Source organism: Colletes gigas, unplaced genomic scaffold (assembly GCF_013123115.1).
Source record: "Colletes gigas isolate AHSC1104 unplaced genomic scaffold, ASM1312311v1 Colletes_gigas_Sc00010, whole genome shotgun sequence".
Classification (NCBI taxonomy): Eukaryota; Metazoa; Arthropoda; class Insecta; order Hymenoptera; family Colletidae; genus Colletes; species Colletes gigas.
Window position 1 is genome coordinate 6,626,534 of NW_025106639.1, and position 14,761 is coordinate 6,641,294.

Genomic DNA, 14,761 nt, shown 5'->3' on the forward strand with positions numbered 1-14,761 from the left:
TTATAATAAATGTTATCATTGTGAATACCAGTATTTAATTAATGATATCCTAATAAATTATGATACATTTTCTTTGTATTGATAAGAAATATAATAACGTTTTTAAAATTGGTTGTTTTTTTATCCATAAACAATAATAAAATAATAGAGGAAAAATGTTTCATATTAAACGTTGTTTTTGATGAAGTGCTTATGATACTATTATGGGTGAGGTGGGGGTGTTATTAATCGAGAAGAAAGATACTTGCCCCTGATCCTCTTGAAAAATCCCGCCTGTTGATCCCTTTCTCTGTTTCACGATCGGTAGATGGCGCAGTCTATTGTTGATTCGATTCAAAATGGCGGCCTATAATGGATACTGTGAGTTAACATTGTTTGATTCCCCGCGATAAATGAGCTTATGCGACGTTAACTCGCCGCAGTGTGTGCGTGAGTACCGGGTCTAGGGTGTACCCGGAATGTACACTTTTCTTCGGATGGTCGAATCATGTGAGCGTAACCACGGTGCCAGCCGATCGTGTGTCGTGCGCTGGCGAAGTTTGTGTAGCCATATTTATTGTGTTATTCGGCGAGACGTTATATCTTGTTGTACACCGGCAAATGTAATCGGTATCGTAACATATGGCTCTTTATTGCCGAAGGTAGAATTATCATTTCAACATTTGTTGTTGGTAATAAATGTGGCGATTTTGTTACCTCTGATAAGAACCGATTATGCATGTACGAAACATCTAAGGACCCTATTACAATAGGACATGAAAAGACGCTACACTGGGTTCTCTTCGTTTCTTAAAAAACGGCGCACATCAGTTATTAATTTCTTTTTATATAAACTGCCGTTTCTACAATTTTCGAACGGTACAAGTCGTGCAATACATCGAGGAACGCTGGTTCCATTGCTACCCTTGATAGTACACATTGTGTTGTTATGGTACATTAAGGATTTTACGAAAAACGTGAGTCCTTTTTATTTGTACATTGTATATATGTTTATTCGTTATCGTGAGTTTGTTTTATCGATTTATAATTTTGTGATTGCAAAAGTAATATAATAAATGAAATAAAATGTGACAATATGTATACCATTGTTGTGATTCACACTTTGACATTCTGCTCACCAAATGACATCTAAAGGATTCTATGTATATGATTTCATAAAATTTTTTCGTAATTGTCACGGTGATTTACTTGCAAATAATTGTATCGAGACACATTGTATTAAGAAAAATTATTTATAAGAGATAAAGGAATTTGAATTGACTTTTTAAATTTACGAATAATTGTTTATATATTAATTTCGCTTAATTTGGTATAAATTATAACTAAATATTATAATTTGTGTTTTATAACTTTTATAATGTTCATCTTTAAATCGTATATAAGAATAATCTAATTTTTCAGAATAAAATGGAGGAGCTGTTGTATCATATTGTCAGCCCTAATTATTGGATGAAAGTTCATAGACTATGTATACAGTGAAAGAGTTTTTAGTATAGTTTTTTACTCATACACAAGAAATGGACGTACAAAAGTTTTGACAAAAGGTTATGTTATGAATATCACAAAGTATATGTGTAACATTTTTACGCACGAAAGCCTGCTATACGTGGACCAAGCAGGCTAGGCACTACCGTGCCAAGCTTGGGTAATGGATCCCGTTGGTCCATGGTATGCATCGTATAATCGTTTCGCCACAGGTAGTGCAACCAGTACATTTCAATCTACGACTTCAAGCACAAGCAGTGACTTTGTATCTCATCACTTAGCAACAGCTGCTACTCAACCAGTCCCATCGACAACGTCCCAGTTACTTTTACAAGCAGCACATACAACAGCAACTCTGGCGGGTCAACCATCCCCGTTTAACCCAGGGGGGTTCCTATCTCCACCCCCTGTGGGATATGATGTCTTTTCACCTCTGTTTCATCATCCTAATTCTAAACAGGCACATTATGTTACACAACATAGACAAGCTCTTGCTCAAGCACAAGCAGTTTCAGTAGGAAAACAGAATACTACGACAGAATCTGATATCCCTGTACTAAGAGAGAACTATAGTTCAGCGCACCAACCAACGTTTTTCGAACATCAAGGTGCAGCTACATCGCCCACATCTACATTGGCTTGGACCCATCAAAACAATGCTCAGTTACCAAGTCCATTTGGTATTTTGCCACATGAAAGTGTTGTTCCATCATCTCCAGGACCGTCGTCTACCACAAAACCAACTAGTGGTGTTTATGAAAATACGTTTAATTCTCATTTTGCTACAACACAAACTATAAATAATATAAATTCTCAGCTTCCTGCACCTTCTGTCTCTGCTGCTGAATTTAAATCGACCAGTTACTCGGATAGTAAAAAAGCAGTAAGTGTTAGACCACAGTCACCGACAGTAAGTGTTAAATCAGTGGTTTCTACGTCTCAAGCAAATAACAATCAAACATTTTTTCAACAAGTACCTACTACCTTTAGTTCTGAAACATTAGCAAATAATTATTCTGCTGGTAATGGAAATCAAACTTCTAATGGGAAGGTGCAGCCTTCTCTTCAGCATCAACAATCGTGCATTGTTTCGACTCCAAATAATACAGCTGGCAAAGAGTATAGAATTCCTCAACCATCTGCTAGATCAGTTGCATCCACGACTATATTTTTAAATACCTCTGTCAGATCTGTGTCTTCGCAAGTTCAAGATAAACAGTCGACGCGAAATAGTAATTTTGCTTCACCGTCAAATAAAGCGACTCCTGCATCTCAACAAAGTATTCAGACTAAAGCGCAGACAAAGATATATCCAGAATTAAATACACACAGTGAACATAGACGAAACGAACAACCATCTCAAGATAATACACAATCATCCCCTATCAGTTTTTCTATTATGGATTCGCGAAATTTGAACTATACAACTGGAAATAGTACAAATTGTACAAATACCAGTGGGAAACTTGGTAATCAAAGAACTCCAACGAACAATAACTTACAGACCCATCCTCAGCAGCCCCAACAACAACAGCAGCAACAACAGTTTCATGTTTTAAGTCAACAGCAGCAGCAACAGCAGCAACAACAACAGACATCTTATAGACATTACTTAGCAGGATCTGATTCAGAATATCATCATCCAGGGAGATCAAAATCTGCAACCTCAACGGATTCTGTTTACTCCTCTAATAATTCCACTCAAAATGGACCTGATTGTAATGTTGTTGTACCACGAAGACCAAGCCCATTACAAGCACATTCGCAAGCAAGTCCATTAGGGCATGTTCCAAGTCCTGCTTACCCTATGTATAATAGTCCAATGGCCACAATATCATCTCCTTCGCCATTACAACAACATGGCGAGAATAATGGAAATCAATGTACAGGTGGACCACCATATAAGGGAGCTGTACAACAAGTTACACCTCCGTCGCCACTAGATGTTACTGTGCCGCGACCGGCATCGCAAGGACAAGTTGTATATTCGTCGGTTATCACGAGAGCTTTAGGTACTACTGAAAATAAAACTACGTACAATACAGATACTAAAAATTATGACAGACAACAACAAGAGTTTTCACAAACACCGAAACAAGTGTGTTGGGAAAACGATAATCGGCAATCAAACACTAATAGAAAATTTTCTGTTGCTTTATATACTGGTGGAAATGCCGAAATAAATCCTCAGACTTTGCCAGTACAACAACAAGTACAACGAGTGATAAATGTTTCAGATAGACAACAAACATATTTTGAATCTAACCAGGTAACTCTACAGGATCTAAGCAGCTGTAGAGGAGACCCTATGAGTATAGTAAAGAATTTGCAGACATTGCAACAAGGTTCTTGTCAAGTACAACAACAAACTACTGTTTCTGTTGTTCCAACCGAACAACAAAAACAAGCAGAAGAACGTCGTAAAGTAGACACTGCCAATAAAAAAAGGAAAAGTTTAGAAAAGAGCGGGCACAATTCTTTGAATGAAATAAGCGGAACAACAACAGTGACAGAATATTTAAGTAGAATACCACCACCTGCCCATCATAATACGAATCAACAACAACAGAATGGTTATTTTGATTTTGAAAGATGGAATTTACCTCCTCCGCCTGCGAAAATGTTTCCTAGTACATCAGGTGCTTTTAGTTCACAATCAACTTTACACCATTCGAGTAACTTCGTTGGTACACCAGCACATCAGCATCAGTCTCTGATGGTTCCTCATCATCATGCACCACCTCCTATACCATATTTTCCTGCTTTTCATATCCCTCCAAGTCATCATCACCCACACGAATTTCAGTCTTCCGTTGAAATTACGCCCATTGGTTTCGGTGAAAATACAGCAAGTCAAAATGCAAATTATAATCAAGAAGTCAGAGACGATCAGCCTAAAGTAATTGTTCCTAATATTGAAGAGGAATTAGGTTTTTTACAACAAAATCAACAACCTATTCAAACTGTGAGCTCGCTACATAAAGACTTCAAACAACCCAGTAAAGATCCTAATTCAGGATTTATGACAAGTTATTTAAAATTCTTACAAGGTGAAAGGGAACCTTCACCTCCACCTGCAGTTCGTGGTGGTAGAAAAGCAACATGGAGTAGGTCGAAACCTTATATTCCTGTAGAACCTAATAAACCAGTTGAAAGTTCTACGAATGGAGAAACAGTAAAAACACAATCAGAAAAACCACCAGCACCTAAAGAAACGCCAGTAATCGATTATGCGAATGATCCTCGATATTTTCCATTACCGAAGGAGCGGAAAAAACATAATTTTGATTCAAGCGATGATGGTTTTACTAGTGACGATGACTTTCTATTTCCTCCTAAGAAACCTGAGAAAAAAGTAACAAATATAAGTGCATCTAATACAATAGAAATAGTAACTACAAAACCAGAAGGAAAATCGAAAAAGGGACGAGCAAATAAACTTGGAGGATTAACAGATAGGAAAAGAAGAGCAGCGAAAACAGAAGGAACGACGCTTGCGATATCTGGAAAAGCTTCTAAGAAGCACGAAGAAGGTGATTAGAATTCATAAGATACATATATTATAATATAATATTACACATTGTAATTAAATATTTTTCTAACAGTAGATCCGTTACTTCTACCTCCAAGACGAGAAACATCCAGAAGAAAAGCAAAGGAAAAAACTTCAGTGAAACAGTTTTTAGATCGGCAACAGGGTATAGATTACTTTGATAATGACGAAGAGCAAGGTGATTCCGATTCTGATCCTGCTTGGACGCCCGCTGTAAAATTAGTCGGAGACGAGGAAGAAAAAAAGAAAAAACGGGGAAGACCCGTTATAACCAAAAAGAGCAGAAAAGCTTTAGAGGAAGATGATCACTCTCTTGGTGACGTCGTTTCGAAGAAATCTAGTAGAAGAAAGTATGAAACGCACTCGAAAACCGGAGGTGTCACTGGAAAGATGTCCTGCAAAATAGATGAAAAACTTTTAGCATCTATCAGTGATGAAGATATTGATATTTCGCCATTTAAGGTACGCATTTTAATGTTGTGTTATTCGTCTTTATTACATGGATATGTAAAAATGTATATTTATGTATCGCATGCAGCGCTCTGTGGATATTTCAGAAGATGCGGTAATGTTTTTTTTACATCAATATCAAAGCCATTTAATGAAATTTCGATAACGTTTAAATAAAAACTTATTAAATAGTCACTTGTTTCCAAATGAATTTATTCTTAATATAATTTCAAGCTTGTATATTTTTCAGTCTGGAGAATTTGTTGTAATCAAGACAGATTTAAATGAAGAATATCCTGCACTTTGGAGAATAGATGGTAAAACATTACTGCAAAAGTATGAGCCATTCAAATCCAATGGAAAGACTTTGTACAGAAACATATCTACGGTAAGAAATAGATTATTTTTTATGAAGTTTTCACGTACATATATGATTGTTTTTATAGTATTCGGGTTGGGCACCGCAAAATCGTCATATATATCAACAAGTTCCGGTAAAGTTTTGGCAACAAGGCAAGACGGAAACTGTGGTAGAATTCTTGAGAAATGAGATGATCATTGATGATAGGTAGATTCCGAATTAAAGTATATGATAATTAAATAAATTTCAGAAAACATCTCACATTCTTTTTGTTTTTACTTTTTAGCGAATATATCGATAAATCCATGAAAGAAACTGAAAAGTATCAAGATAATTTTGAAGTATACATACAAACGTTGATCTCACAAGCTTTGGATTCGAATTTCCTTACAGAAATATTTCAAGAACAAGGTATGATTACCATTTTCTACATACGTAAGAAATATAATTTTCAATGATAAAGCGCTTCTCTTTTTCATTCTACACAGACGAGTATTTTCTATCGAACGTTAAGACCGTCGATGAAGTAACAGAAGAGCGAAAATGTCGTCTTCTGTCGACAACGAAATGGCAATTAAACGTTATAAATGCAATATCAACGTGGCCATGCCTTAACGTTCTCAAAGATTTACCCTCTGCTGAGTACAAAGGAAAATCTTGCGCCGGTTGCCAACAGTTCAAAATTCATGCCAGAGTTTTATTATATGGGCAACCATATAATGCAACTACATTAGAAGGTTCTCCGCCTGACCCAGGAATACCTCAAGAAAAGGTATTATTTAAATAACGTTTTATCTATATACTGTGTTTTTATTATTATTACATGGCAGAATGTTTCTATGATCGAATTTACCACTATGATTTTTTAGGATTTTTTATTATGTCGAGTATGTCAGGCAAAGGTAGCTCTGTACAATAAAGTAGCGCATCAAAAATATTTGATGTTTTTGGAGTGTGCAAGAAGAGTAGCAGATAAAAGAGTAGCAGATCCCCATAAAGATACTACGATTATATTAAATGAATTATTAGCGGATGAAACATGGTTAAATCAGGTAAGTAATAAATGTATTTTATAGGCATAACAAGTACGTAACAAATATACAATGTTTCAGCTATTTAAAGAAGTTAGAGCTATCTGGGCAGAGATAGATAATTTGGAACAACAAGCGAAAATAAAGGCAAATCCAAAATCTACTTTATCCTCTTCAGTGTATAATGTGGGAGAAACGGCGGAAAACGTTTCAACAACGCAAACAACTGAAATGACTGCTAATTCTTCCGATTCACAGGTGCCTACACAAAAAACTGAAGACAATTCTGAAACAGTGTCTTGCAATGTGCAAATGAGCAGTATACCATCTTAGTGGTGCTATGATAATCATTGGTTCTGTTTAATCGTCATGTCACAAAACCGTTAGGAGTTTAGTGATATATCGATTTTATAAATGTAAACTTAACACCAGTCTCGAGACCAAACAATTGGATATTGTATTTTGAGAATGGTAAATATTTAATTCAAGTTAATACTACACGCTGTGACGAATGGTGAAATTAAATATTAATGTGTAATCAAGAAACTATGGTTATAGTGATAGTGATAAGAAGTAGTAAACAGCGGGGTAAGTAAGAAAAGGATTTGCGCATAAATACCATATGTAAAATACATAACAGACATATGTAAAATATTCATCCCCGCGTAAGAATTAGAAATGAGCCCAAACTTTGCCATTGTAGTAGCATAATAATAGAGATATACAGATATATGTGTGAATATAGACGTTTAGTTCTAGCATTTGTATCGTGATAATCTTATATAGTATCGAGGTCTGAAGTGTTAAGATCTGAAAAAAAAATACGAAAGACAAATGATTTTAGGATAAAACATACAAAGTGATATGGCGTATAGAACGCTGTGACCTTCTGTAATATATTTACGTACATCACACTGTTTTGCAACCATGGAGGTCTATTCTCTGTATAAAAACAGAAACTGTTATGCTGTTCGTTCCTCTAATTGTAATTTTTAAATTCATTGTGCATTTTTTTTACAAAATAACTTATCCGTAATTTTTTTAAATGATTTAACATACGTAAATGATATTTCATCTTCATGTTACTTTGTATATAAACAGATCATACAACTATAAAATTGATGTGTATAAAACACGGTAAAGATATTAAGTGGTGATTTCAAAATAACACTCTTTGAACAAAATGCTTTATACTAAAGGCAATATTTTGAAAATATGCATTGTTCTTTTATTGAAACACTTTAGACATCTTGTAGAACATTTGTACATAAAGGTACTTTTAATAAGATTAGGAATATTTCCTTCTGTAAACACCTTCGGTTCATGTCTCGACACACAATCTTGTCAACTGTATGCATTATTTCTTCCGATTGCAGTACCTTAACAATTCAAACTGTTAACTACTTTTCGAATTCTTCCATGTTAAAATTACTTTTAACGTGCAAAGCCTGCATTCTCATTTTACATCGTTTTAAATCATTTATATCGATCAAAAATATAAAGTATGAGTGGATATTGCATTAAGAAATATTTCTATTTTCATAAAAATCCTGATAATATCAGCGATTAAAATCTTTAATTTTATTTTGCATTTTATTCAATTTATATCATACGTGTTATTAAAAATCCTATATAATAATCAATGAAAGAAAACTATTGACAAATATATGTTCGATTAAAGTTTGAATTATGTTTTTATTTAAAGACACGTAAAACCTGTTTAATAAAATTTCCATTATTTCTAATGCATTCTCGATCTACTCGATAGTCGCAATGTTAAAATGATGTAAGGTTAAAAATGAATTCTAATTCGCCATAAACAATTTGAAAACTCTAAAAGTTTGAATATATTTTATCGCTAAGAATGTTTCCATGAATGCTTTCCTTCCAATAGGTAATACCTAACGATATAGTAATATTCACTAACAATTTTACTGTACATTATATACTATACTTCAAATCATATTAATATTATTATGTTAAAATAATTATTATCATCTTCATTATGACTATTATTATCATTGTTTAAGTCGTAAATCGTTTAAGTTTTTGATCTGTTTTTAGATTTGTTAAGAAAAAGATATTCTCTAAAGACGAGAGCGGTGATATGCGTGTGTGGCGCGAATGTATTTTTCGAAGACGATATATCAAATTATATTTGTAAATTGTAAAAATATAATAGTAAGGACAGGTGACTGCTACGACAAAGCCCACAGGGCTTTAGACATCTTTCATAGCCTATAATGAATTGAAATTATTGTATTAGTGATTACTATCGGATTTACCGAGTTGTATAATAAATTATTGGAGGAAACTATTAACTTGAAACCTAAAAATGCGGGCATTTGGATACTGACGCAGTAACAATAAAGGAAAGTATGCAGTTATAAAAGATTTTCTTTCTAGTAAATGTGCCATGCAATATTTCGTATCGATACAAAGTTGGTGCTTTTATACATATATCAATTCATCGTCTGGATCCTTTAACGAAATTATAAAATTTCTGTCCATTTTTCATTGGATAGCCATCATTACTTTCTCAGTCATTTGTTTCGATAGATGTGACGAAATGTTACGAGTTGAAGTATTATATATAGCACTAGCTTACAGTAAAATCGTTATTGTCATAATTGTAGAAATTAATATTACCATTACATTGTATTTACTTTGAAAATAGAAAAGCGTACCTTTATCTGTTTAATTATAATTTTCTTATTGCTTTCTTGGACATGTTGATGATCGGGTATAAAAATTTTTGAACGATACCGAGAAGTTACAGTATTTTTATTATTACGATTTAAAAAAAAAAAAAAGACACGATCAAAGTATACATATTATATTATAGCGGAATATTACTCTCATAACTTATGTTTTTATGAATCTTTTTCAATAAAATTAAAAATTTTATAAAACTGCTATAGTATTGCTGCTTTATCTGTTTTTAATGTTATTTTAACATATATCGCAATTATAAGTTTATGGTGGCATTTGTAACTATGAAAAGATATGTAATAATTTAGAATGTAACACGGACGAATTCGTTTATTTTTTTAATAACAAAAAGATTAAAATGTATTTAAAAAATTTCAATTCTTGCAAAGTAATCCGTACGATACAAGAATTCGAATTTTTTTATATTTTAATACATAGCATCAACGACTTAAAGATTTATAATATTGTCGTAATTTGTATATTAAGAAAAGGGTTCCGATGAAACATTGATACGTCACTGACATCGAGGTTAGGTACCACATTGGACTGGGCATGCGCCGAACTTAACCACTTCCCCTTGCCCCTGTATCCCGCGACTTCGTTCTTATTCTGATTTCCAGTTTGCGTTTGTTGCCCGTGAAGGATGCCTTCTGCCAACCCTAAACTAGAGAAACAGGCCTCTACGGAGACCGTAGAACCCATACGCCAGGCGATAATCGTTATCGAACATAAGATACGGAATCTTGAAAAGCGTAAGGTGAGTGTTCGAATGATACATACGCAAATAAGTGTGAGAAAACTATCTGTCAGTTAGATGGCTTTCACGGTGTGATCCGCCATGATTGGATACGCCATGTGCTCACGCTTGAGAATTCGTAGGTATCTAATGATTATAGAAAGATCAACTAACTCTTATTGTGATACTTTGTTATTGTACTCTTCTCGTTGAAACTGATTCATATCAACATTGTAGTTCTTTGAACGTTCAAACATCTAAGTTTCCTAGTGTGAACCGCGTGTCATGGCGGTATCTCCTAAAGATGTGCACAAAACTTTACGTGACACGCTTTCAGGCTCCTGCCGGTAAACGAGATTGTGTAATAGTTACCTTTCTTTCGACAATACGTTAACAATTTAATTAAAAAATACGCGTATACAAATTGTACTCTAATACACTGGTAGGTAGTTATTTGCCTGTCCTCATTATTGGAATTTGCGCGAATATAGTTTTCTAAACTCTGATAGTACATTAATAAATCGTGTTGTGTATTGTTTTTCAATAGAAATAATTGCATACAAGTTTTTGTATATAAAGTTTGTTGAAAGTTGCAGCGAGACAGCTATCTTTTATGTTGCTCTAATATTCTTATTTTGTAATATAGATATGTACACATAAAATTACACGTATATTCACATGAATTATGTATATACGTGTTATATTTTTGTAACATACAAGTTAATCTTATTGTTTGTCTTATATATCTTTTCAAAATACATGTATTTTATTAATAATGTATATTGTATTTAGTCAAAATTAGAGTCATACAGAGATCAACAGAAAAATGGTGGAGAACTAAATGCAGATCAAAAGATAGCAGTGGCCAAATATGATGAAGTGTTACAAACATTGGATATTACACGGGAATTAAATAAACAAATTGCTGCTATTGCACACGATGCGTTTAAACAACAGAAAAAATTGGCTAGAAAAGAAGCTATTGAAAGAATGCAACAAGATATTGCAAAAGTAAATTAAAGAGTCTATCCTTGTAATTTTAACATCATAATACAAGTAACCGTGTATCAAGGTTTGTCAAACATGCATGTTTATATAGGTGAGAGAGGTTCTTCTTATTCAAGATGCGCTCATGAACTTGGGAACAGAATGTGTTAGAGAAGACTTTCTTGCTGGAAAAAATGGTGCTGTGAAATTATCAAAAGAAGATTTGAAGTACTTGGACAGTCTATATAATGAAGTACTGATGAAACATCAACGCGAAGAAGGTGAACCACCATTTCTTGAGCAAATACAAAAAGTAGCAGAACATTATGTGGCCATTGTCGATGGAAAGCAAAGAGAGGTTGTTGGTACAACGTACAGCAAATTAAAAGAAATTATCTCTTCTATTAACCAGTGTGGCTATTTCGATCAAGTTCGTGAAACCGAAGCTGCAGTAGAAGAAGTAAGTTGTAGTGTTTACATCATAAGTTATTTTATAAATTAAAAGTTATTTTGTTAAATTTTTCTTTACAGGTTACAGAAGCAGTTACAGAGACACAAATATCAGATACTCCCATACCGGAACAAGTCAATGAAGAATATAATAGTAATGACAGACACATTCCACCAGAGTCTATGATTCCTATTCCAAATTTTCCAGTGCAAGTTGCTCCTATCCCTGTTGTTTCTGGCACTGCTCCGGTTACTGGTCCTATTCCCGTAGTAGCACAACCCATTCCACCGCATCCGGCTGCGCCAGTTGAAACATCTTACTACACAACTGCTCCGGGATTCGTTCCTCCGCCACAGCCACAACAACCACAGCAATCTCAACCTCAGCAACAGCCACCACCGGCTCCTAGAATTAATGATGTTATAGGTACACCGAATTTCTTTTTTCTGCAAGAATCGGAGCTCGATTCACCAGATGTCACGTCACAGACACCTATTGTTTCACACATTCCTGCTGCTGTAAATGCACCTATTCCTTCACAAACATTTACAAATCAAAACTTTGCAAATGCACCAGTAGTAGCACAACAGGTGATATATCAACATCAACCACCACAGGACATGTCCCACATTCCTGGATTTGCTAATCCTAATCCACCTCCACCTATTCCAATGCCACCATCTCACCAACAACCAAATATACAATATAGCCCACAACATCCTGCAAACTTTCAACAGCAACCGCAACAACAAGCTCCTACGCAACAAGCACAAACACAGAATTTTGAACATCAACAAGAAAATCAACAACCACCTGCGGAGGTAAACTCAATTTGATATTCAATGTGCATTAATTTGCTATTTTTATAATAATTATAATATTGTATTGTCCTGTAGGAAAAAATTGAAGAAAATCAAGAAGAAACAACAGCACCAGAAACAGAATTGGAACAACCAAACGAATCTATAGATTGGTGTCAGATGACTGAGTCTAACGATTGGAATCAAGCAGATCAATCACAACAACCTATTCAAGATACGCAACAACCGCAGCAACAAACGTCTCAACAAGCTTGGGGTGACCAACAGCGTGGTGGATATAAGGGAAAGGGTGGAAGGAGAGGTAATTCTAATGGGTACAATGGAAAGGGCCGGGGCGGTGGTTATCAACAAAATGGACGAGTTGGGCAAGGTGAACAATATAAACAAAATATGTTATTAATTTTTCAAGGCTATGTATTTCATTCAAATATAAATTTTCTTTTTAGGAACATATTATCGTAATGATAGCAATTATCAAAATGGGTATCAACAACGTTCCTGGGGAAATAATGACGGAAACAGTGGTTATAACTCTGGTTATAAGAGGGGCGGTGGTGGACAGAGAGGAGTTCCACGAGGTGAGCGTGGCATGGACAGAGGTAGTCGAGGACAGTTTCGTGGCCAAAGGGGAGGAAACCGTGGCGGTTATATGCCCCGTGGTAAACCTCACACGCCACAGTAATAAAAATACGATAGAGCAATGCACAGTGAAACATTATAATAATGCTGTAAGATCATAATTCAATTGTCTATTTATGAATGAACCTAAGTCGTATTTTTAGCACGAGTAAAACTTGGGCAAAGTGAATTTTGCACACAACAAGTCGTGTACGCGAATTTTAATACATAAAATAGCAACTTTAACATTTAAGATTGTTGTTCGATGGTTTTGTCAAATATACAAAAGAACGTAAACGACTAATTAATTGTGTCTTTATGTGCATTACAATAAGAAGAAGAAAAAAAAATGCTGATGTTGCGTGGTTTTATACCTGAAGATATTGCATTTAATCGTTTTAAAAACGATAGAAAAGTAATAAATTGATACAAAAAGACACTTTTGATGTACTTTTTTTACGGCTTAGGATATTTCTTAAATAAGACATTGAATAACCAAAATTTTGCATTTGAATTTGGTATCTGCGATTATCAGGGAAAAGATCCTATTAATATTAACGAAATAATTATGCATTGTGATATAAGAAGAGATCAACCAAATTCAGAAGTGTGAACCCACCATGCAAGTATTATTGTGTTGTGACAGAAGGCAGTTTTCACAGGGCAACAACAGCTGATCAACAAAGATTAGAAATATAATTTTATTATAAAAAAAATACAAAAAAAAAATGAGAACTCATACAAGCATTTCACGCAAAGACACAAGGATGTATTTAAAGAATAACATTAAAATGACTACACGAAATAGATGATCTGCACGACCATCTCTTTGTCTTGCGGCGTATCGTTCTAGAGAATTTTTTATGATACCAGAAAAAAGAGGATACAGTGAGCAATGCCTTCTAGCGCTATATATCTTCTTAACTTCATATTCCATTTTCGGTCTATGAATTTGCGAAGCATTTAGAAAGTTAAAAGTTATCGAGATTTAGCAGTTGGAAGAGATGAAAATGCGTGATACGCAAATCTCTAAAAACGTTCTTTGTGAAAGACGTTCTATGTTTACTACGATTTATGTCGCTCCCTCTTCTGTTTTTTCTGTGTGATTCCAAAATTCTTTACGGTCGCTCACGCAGATTGTCAAGTAAAAGAGATTGCAGTGCAATGTCTAGTTTATGAAGCAACATTACCTGATTTTTTTTATCGCAAAATATATATGATTATTTTTAAACGAAAAGAAGCGATAGTGCGGAGCTTTAGCATGTAAGTTGAGTGTACAATTACTGACTAGAGCCAGAGAAGGCGTGTTTGACTACGCCACTGATAAAAAGCCACGTTCACACCGCCAAACACGTGATAAGGAGTACCGTATTGTATTTCGTTTGTACATTTGTGTTTAATCACCTCCATCTACAGTTATGTTCAAATATCCTATGAATACCTATGTATCTTCCAAATAAAGATCTAATTCAACCCTGCTAACTAGCCTATCTATCGTACTCATTGTCAACACGAGGAAACAACGATTCACTCTTCAGCTTGTTCTCAAATAAAAA

General features: G+C 34.5%; 2 protein-coding genes across 3 annotated transcripts; both read left to right on the plus strand.

Annotated features, from left to right (window-relative positions):
• Positions 1 to 356: 356 nt before the first annotated feature.
• Positions 357 to 8,325, plus strand: LOC122398036. Of its 2 annotated transcripts, none has more exons than XM_043397633.1 (9): positions 357 to 956; positions 1,402 to 5,018; positions 5,091 to 5,500; positions 5,739 to 5,876; positions 5,935 to 6,056; positions 6,136 to 6,260; positions 6,338 to 6,621; positions 6,719 to 6,901; positions 6,962 to 8,325. In XM_043397633.1, the coding sequence occupies exons 2-9, from the start codon at positions 1,649 to 1,651 to the stop codon at positions 7,211 to 7,213; spliced, it is 4,884 nt and encodes a 1,627-aa protein (XP_043253568.1). In that variant the 5' UTR covers positions 357 to 956; positions 1,402 to 1,648; the 3' UTR covers positions 7,214 to 8,325. The 2 variants fall into 2 exon arrangements, with proteins under 2 accessions (XP_043253568.1, XP_043253569.1); XM_043397634.1 differs by having other exon boundaries at positions 5,094 to 5,500.
• Positions 8,326 to 10,214: 1,889 nt separating this feature from the next.
• LOC122397635 (caprin homolog) lies at positions 10,215 to 14,687 on the plus strand. Its single transcript, XM_043396905.1, has 6 exons — positions 10,215 to 10,349; positions 11,121 to 11,339; positions 11,428 to 11,775; positions 11,847 to 12,587; positions 12,663 to 12,957; positions 13,034 to 14,687. Exons 1-6 carry the CDS (start codon positions 10,236 to 10,238, stop codon positions 13,267 to 13,269), a joined length of 1,953 nt encoding a protein of 650 aa, XP_043252840.1. The 5' UTR covers positions 10,215 to 10,235; the 3' UTR covers positions 13,270 to 14,687.
• The last annotated feature ends 74 nt before the right edge of the window (positions 14,688 to 14,761 follow it).

What these genes read in the sequence shown, in the direction of transcription:
- LOC122398036 (XM_043397633.1), top strand. Translation starts at nt 1,649, where the DNA reads ATGGATCCCGTTGGTCCATGGTATGCATCGTATAATCGTTTCGCCACA. An exon ending in TGTACAGAAACATATCTACG is followed by an intron (nt 5,877 to 5,934) that starts GTAAGAAATAGA and finishes TTGTTTTTATAG; the next exon opens with TATTCGGGTTGGGCACCGCA. An exon ending in CAGGAATACCTCAAGAAAAG is followed by an intron (nt 6,622 to 6,718) that starts GTATTATTTAAA and finishes ATGATTTTTTAG; the next exon opens with GATTTTTTATTATGTCGAGT.
- LOC122397635 (XM_043396905.1), top strand. Translation starts at nt 10,236, where the DNA reads ATGCCTTCTGCCAACCCTAAACTAGAGAAACAGGCCTCTACGGAGACC. An exon ending in TGCAACAAGATATTGCAAAA is followed by an intron (nt 11,340 to 11,427) that starts GTAAATTAAAGA and finishes ATGTTTATATAG; the next exon opens with GTGAGAGAGGTTCTTCTTAT. An exon ending in CCGAAGCTGCAGTAGAAGAA is followed by an intron (nt 11,776 to 11,846) that starts GTAAGTTGTAGT and finishes TTTTCTTTACAG; the next exon opens with GTTACAGAAGCAGTTACAGA.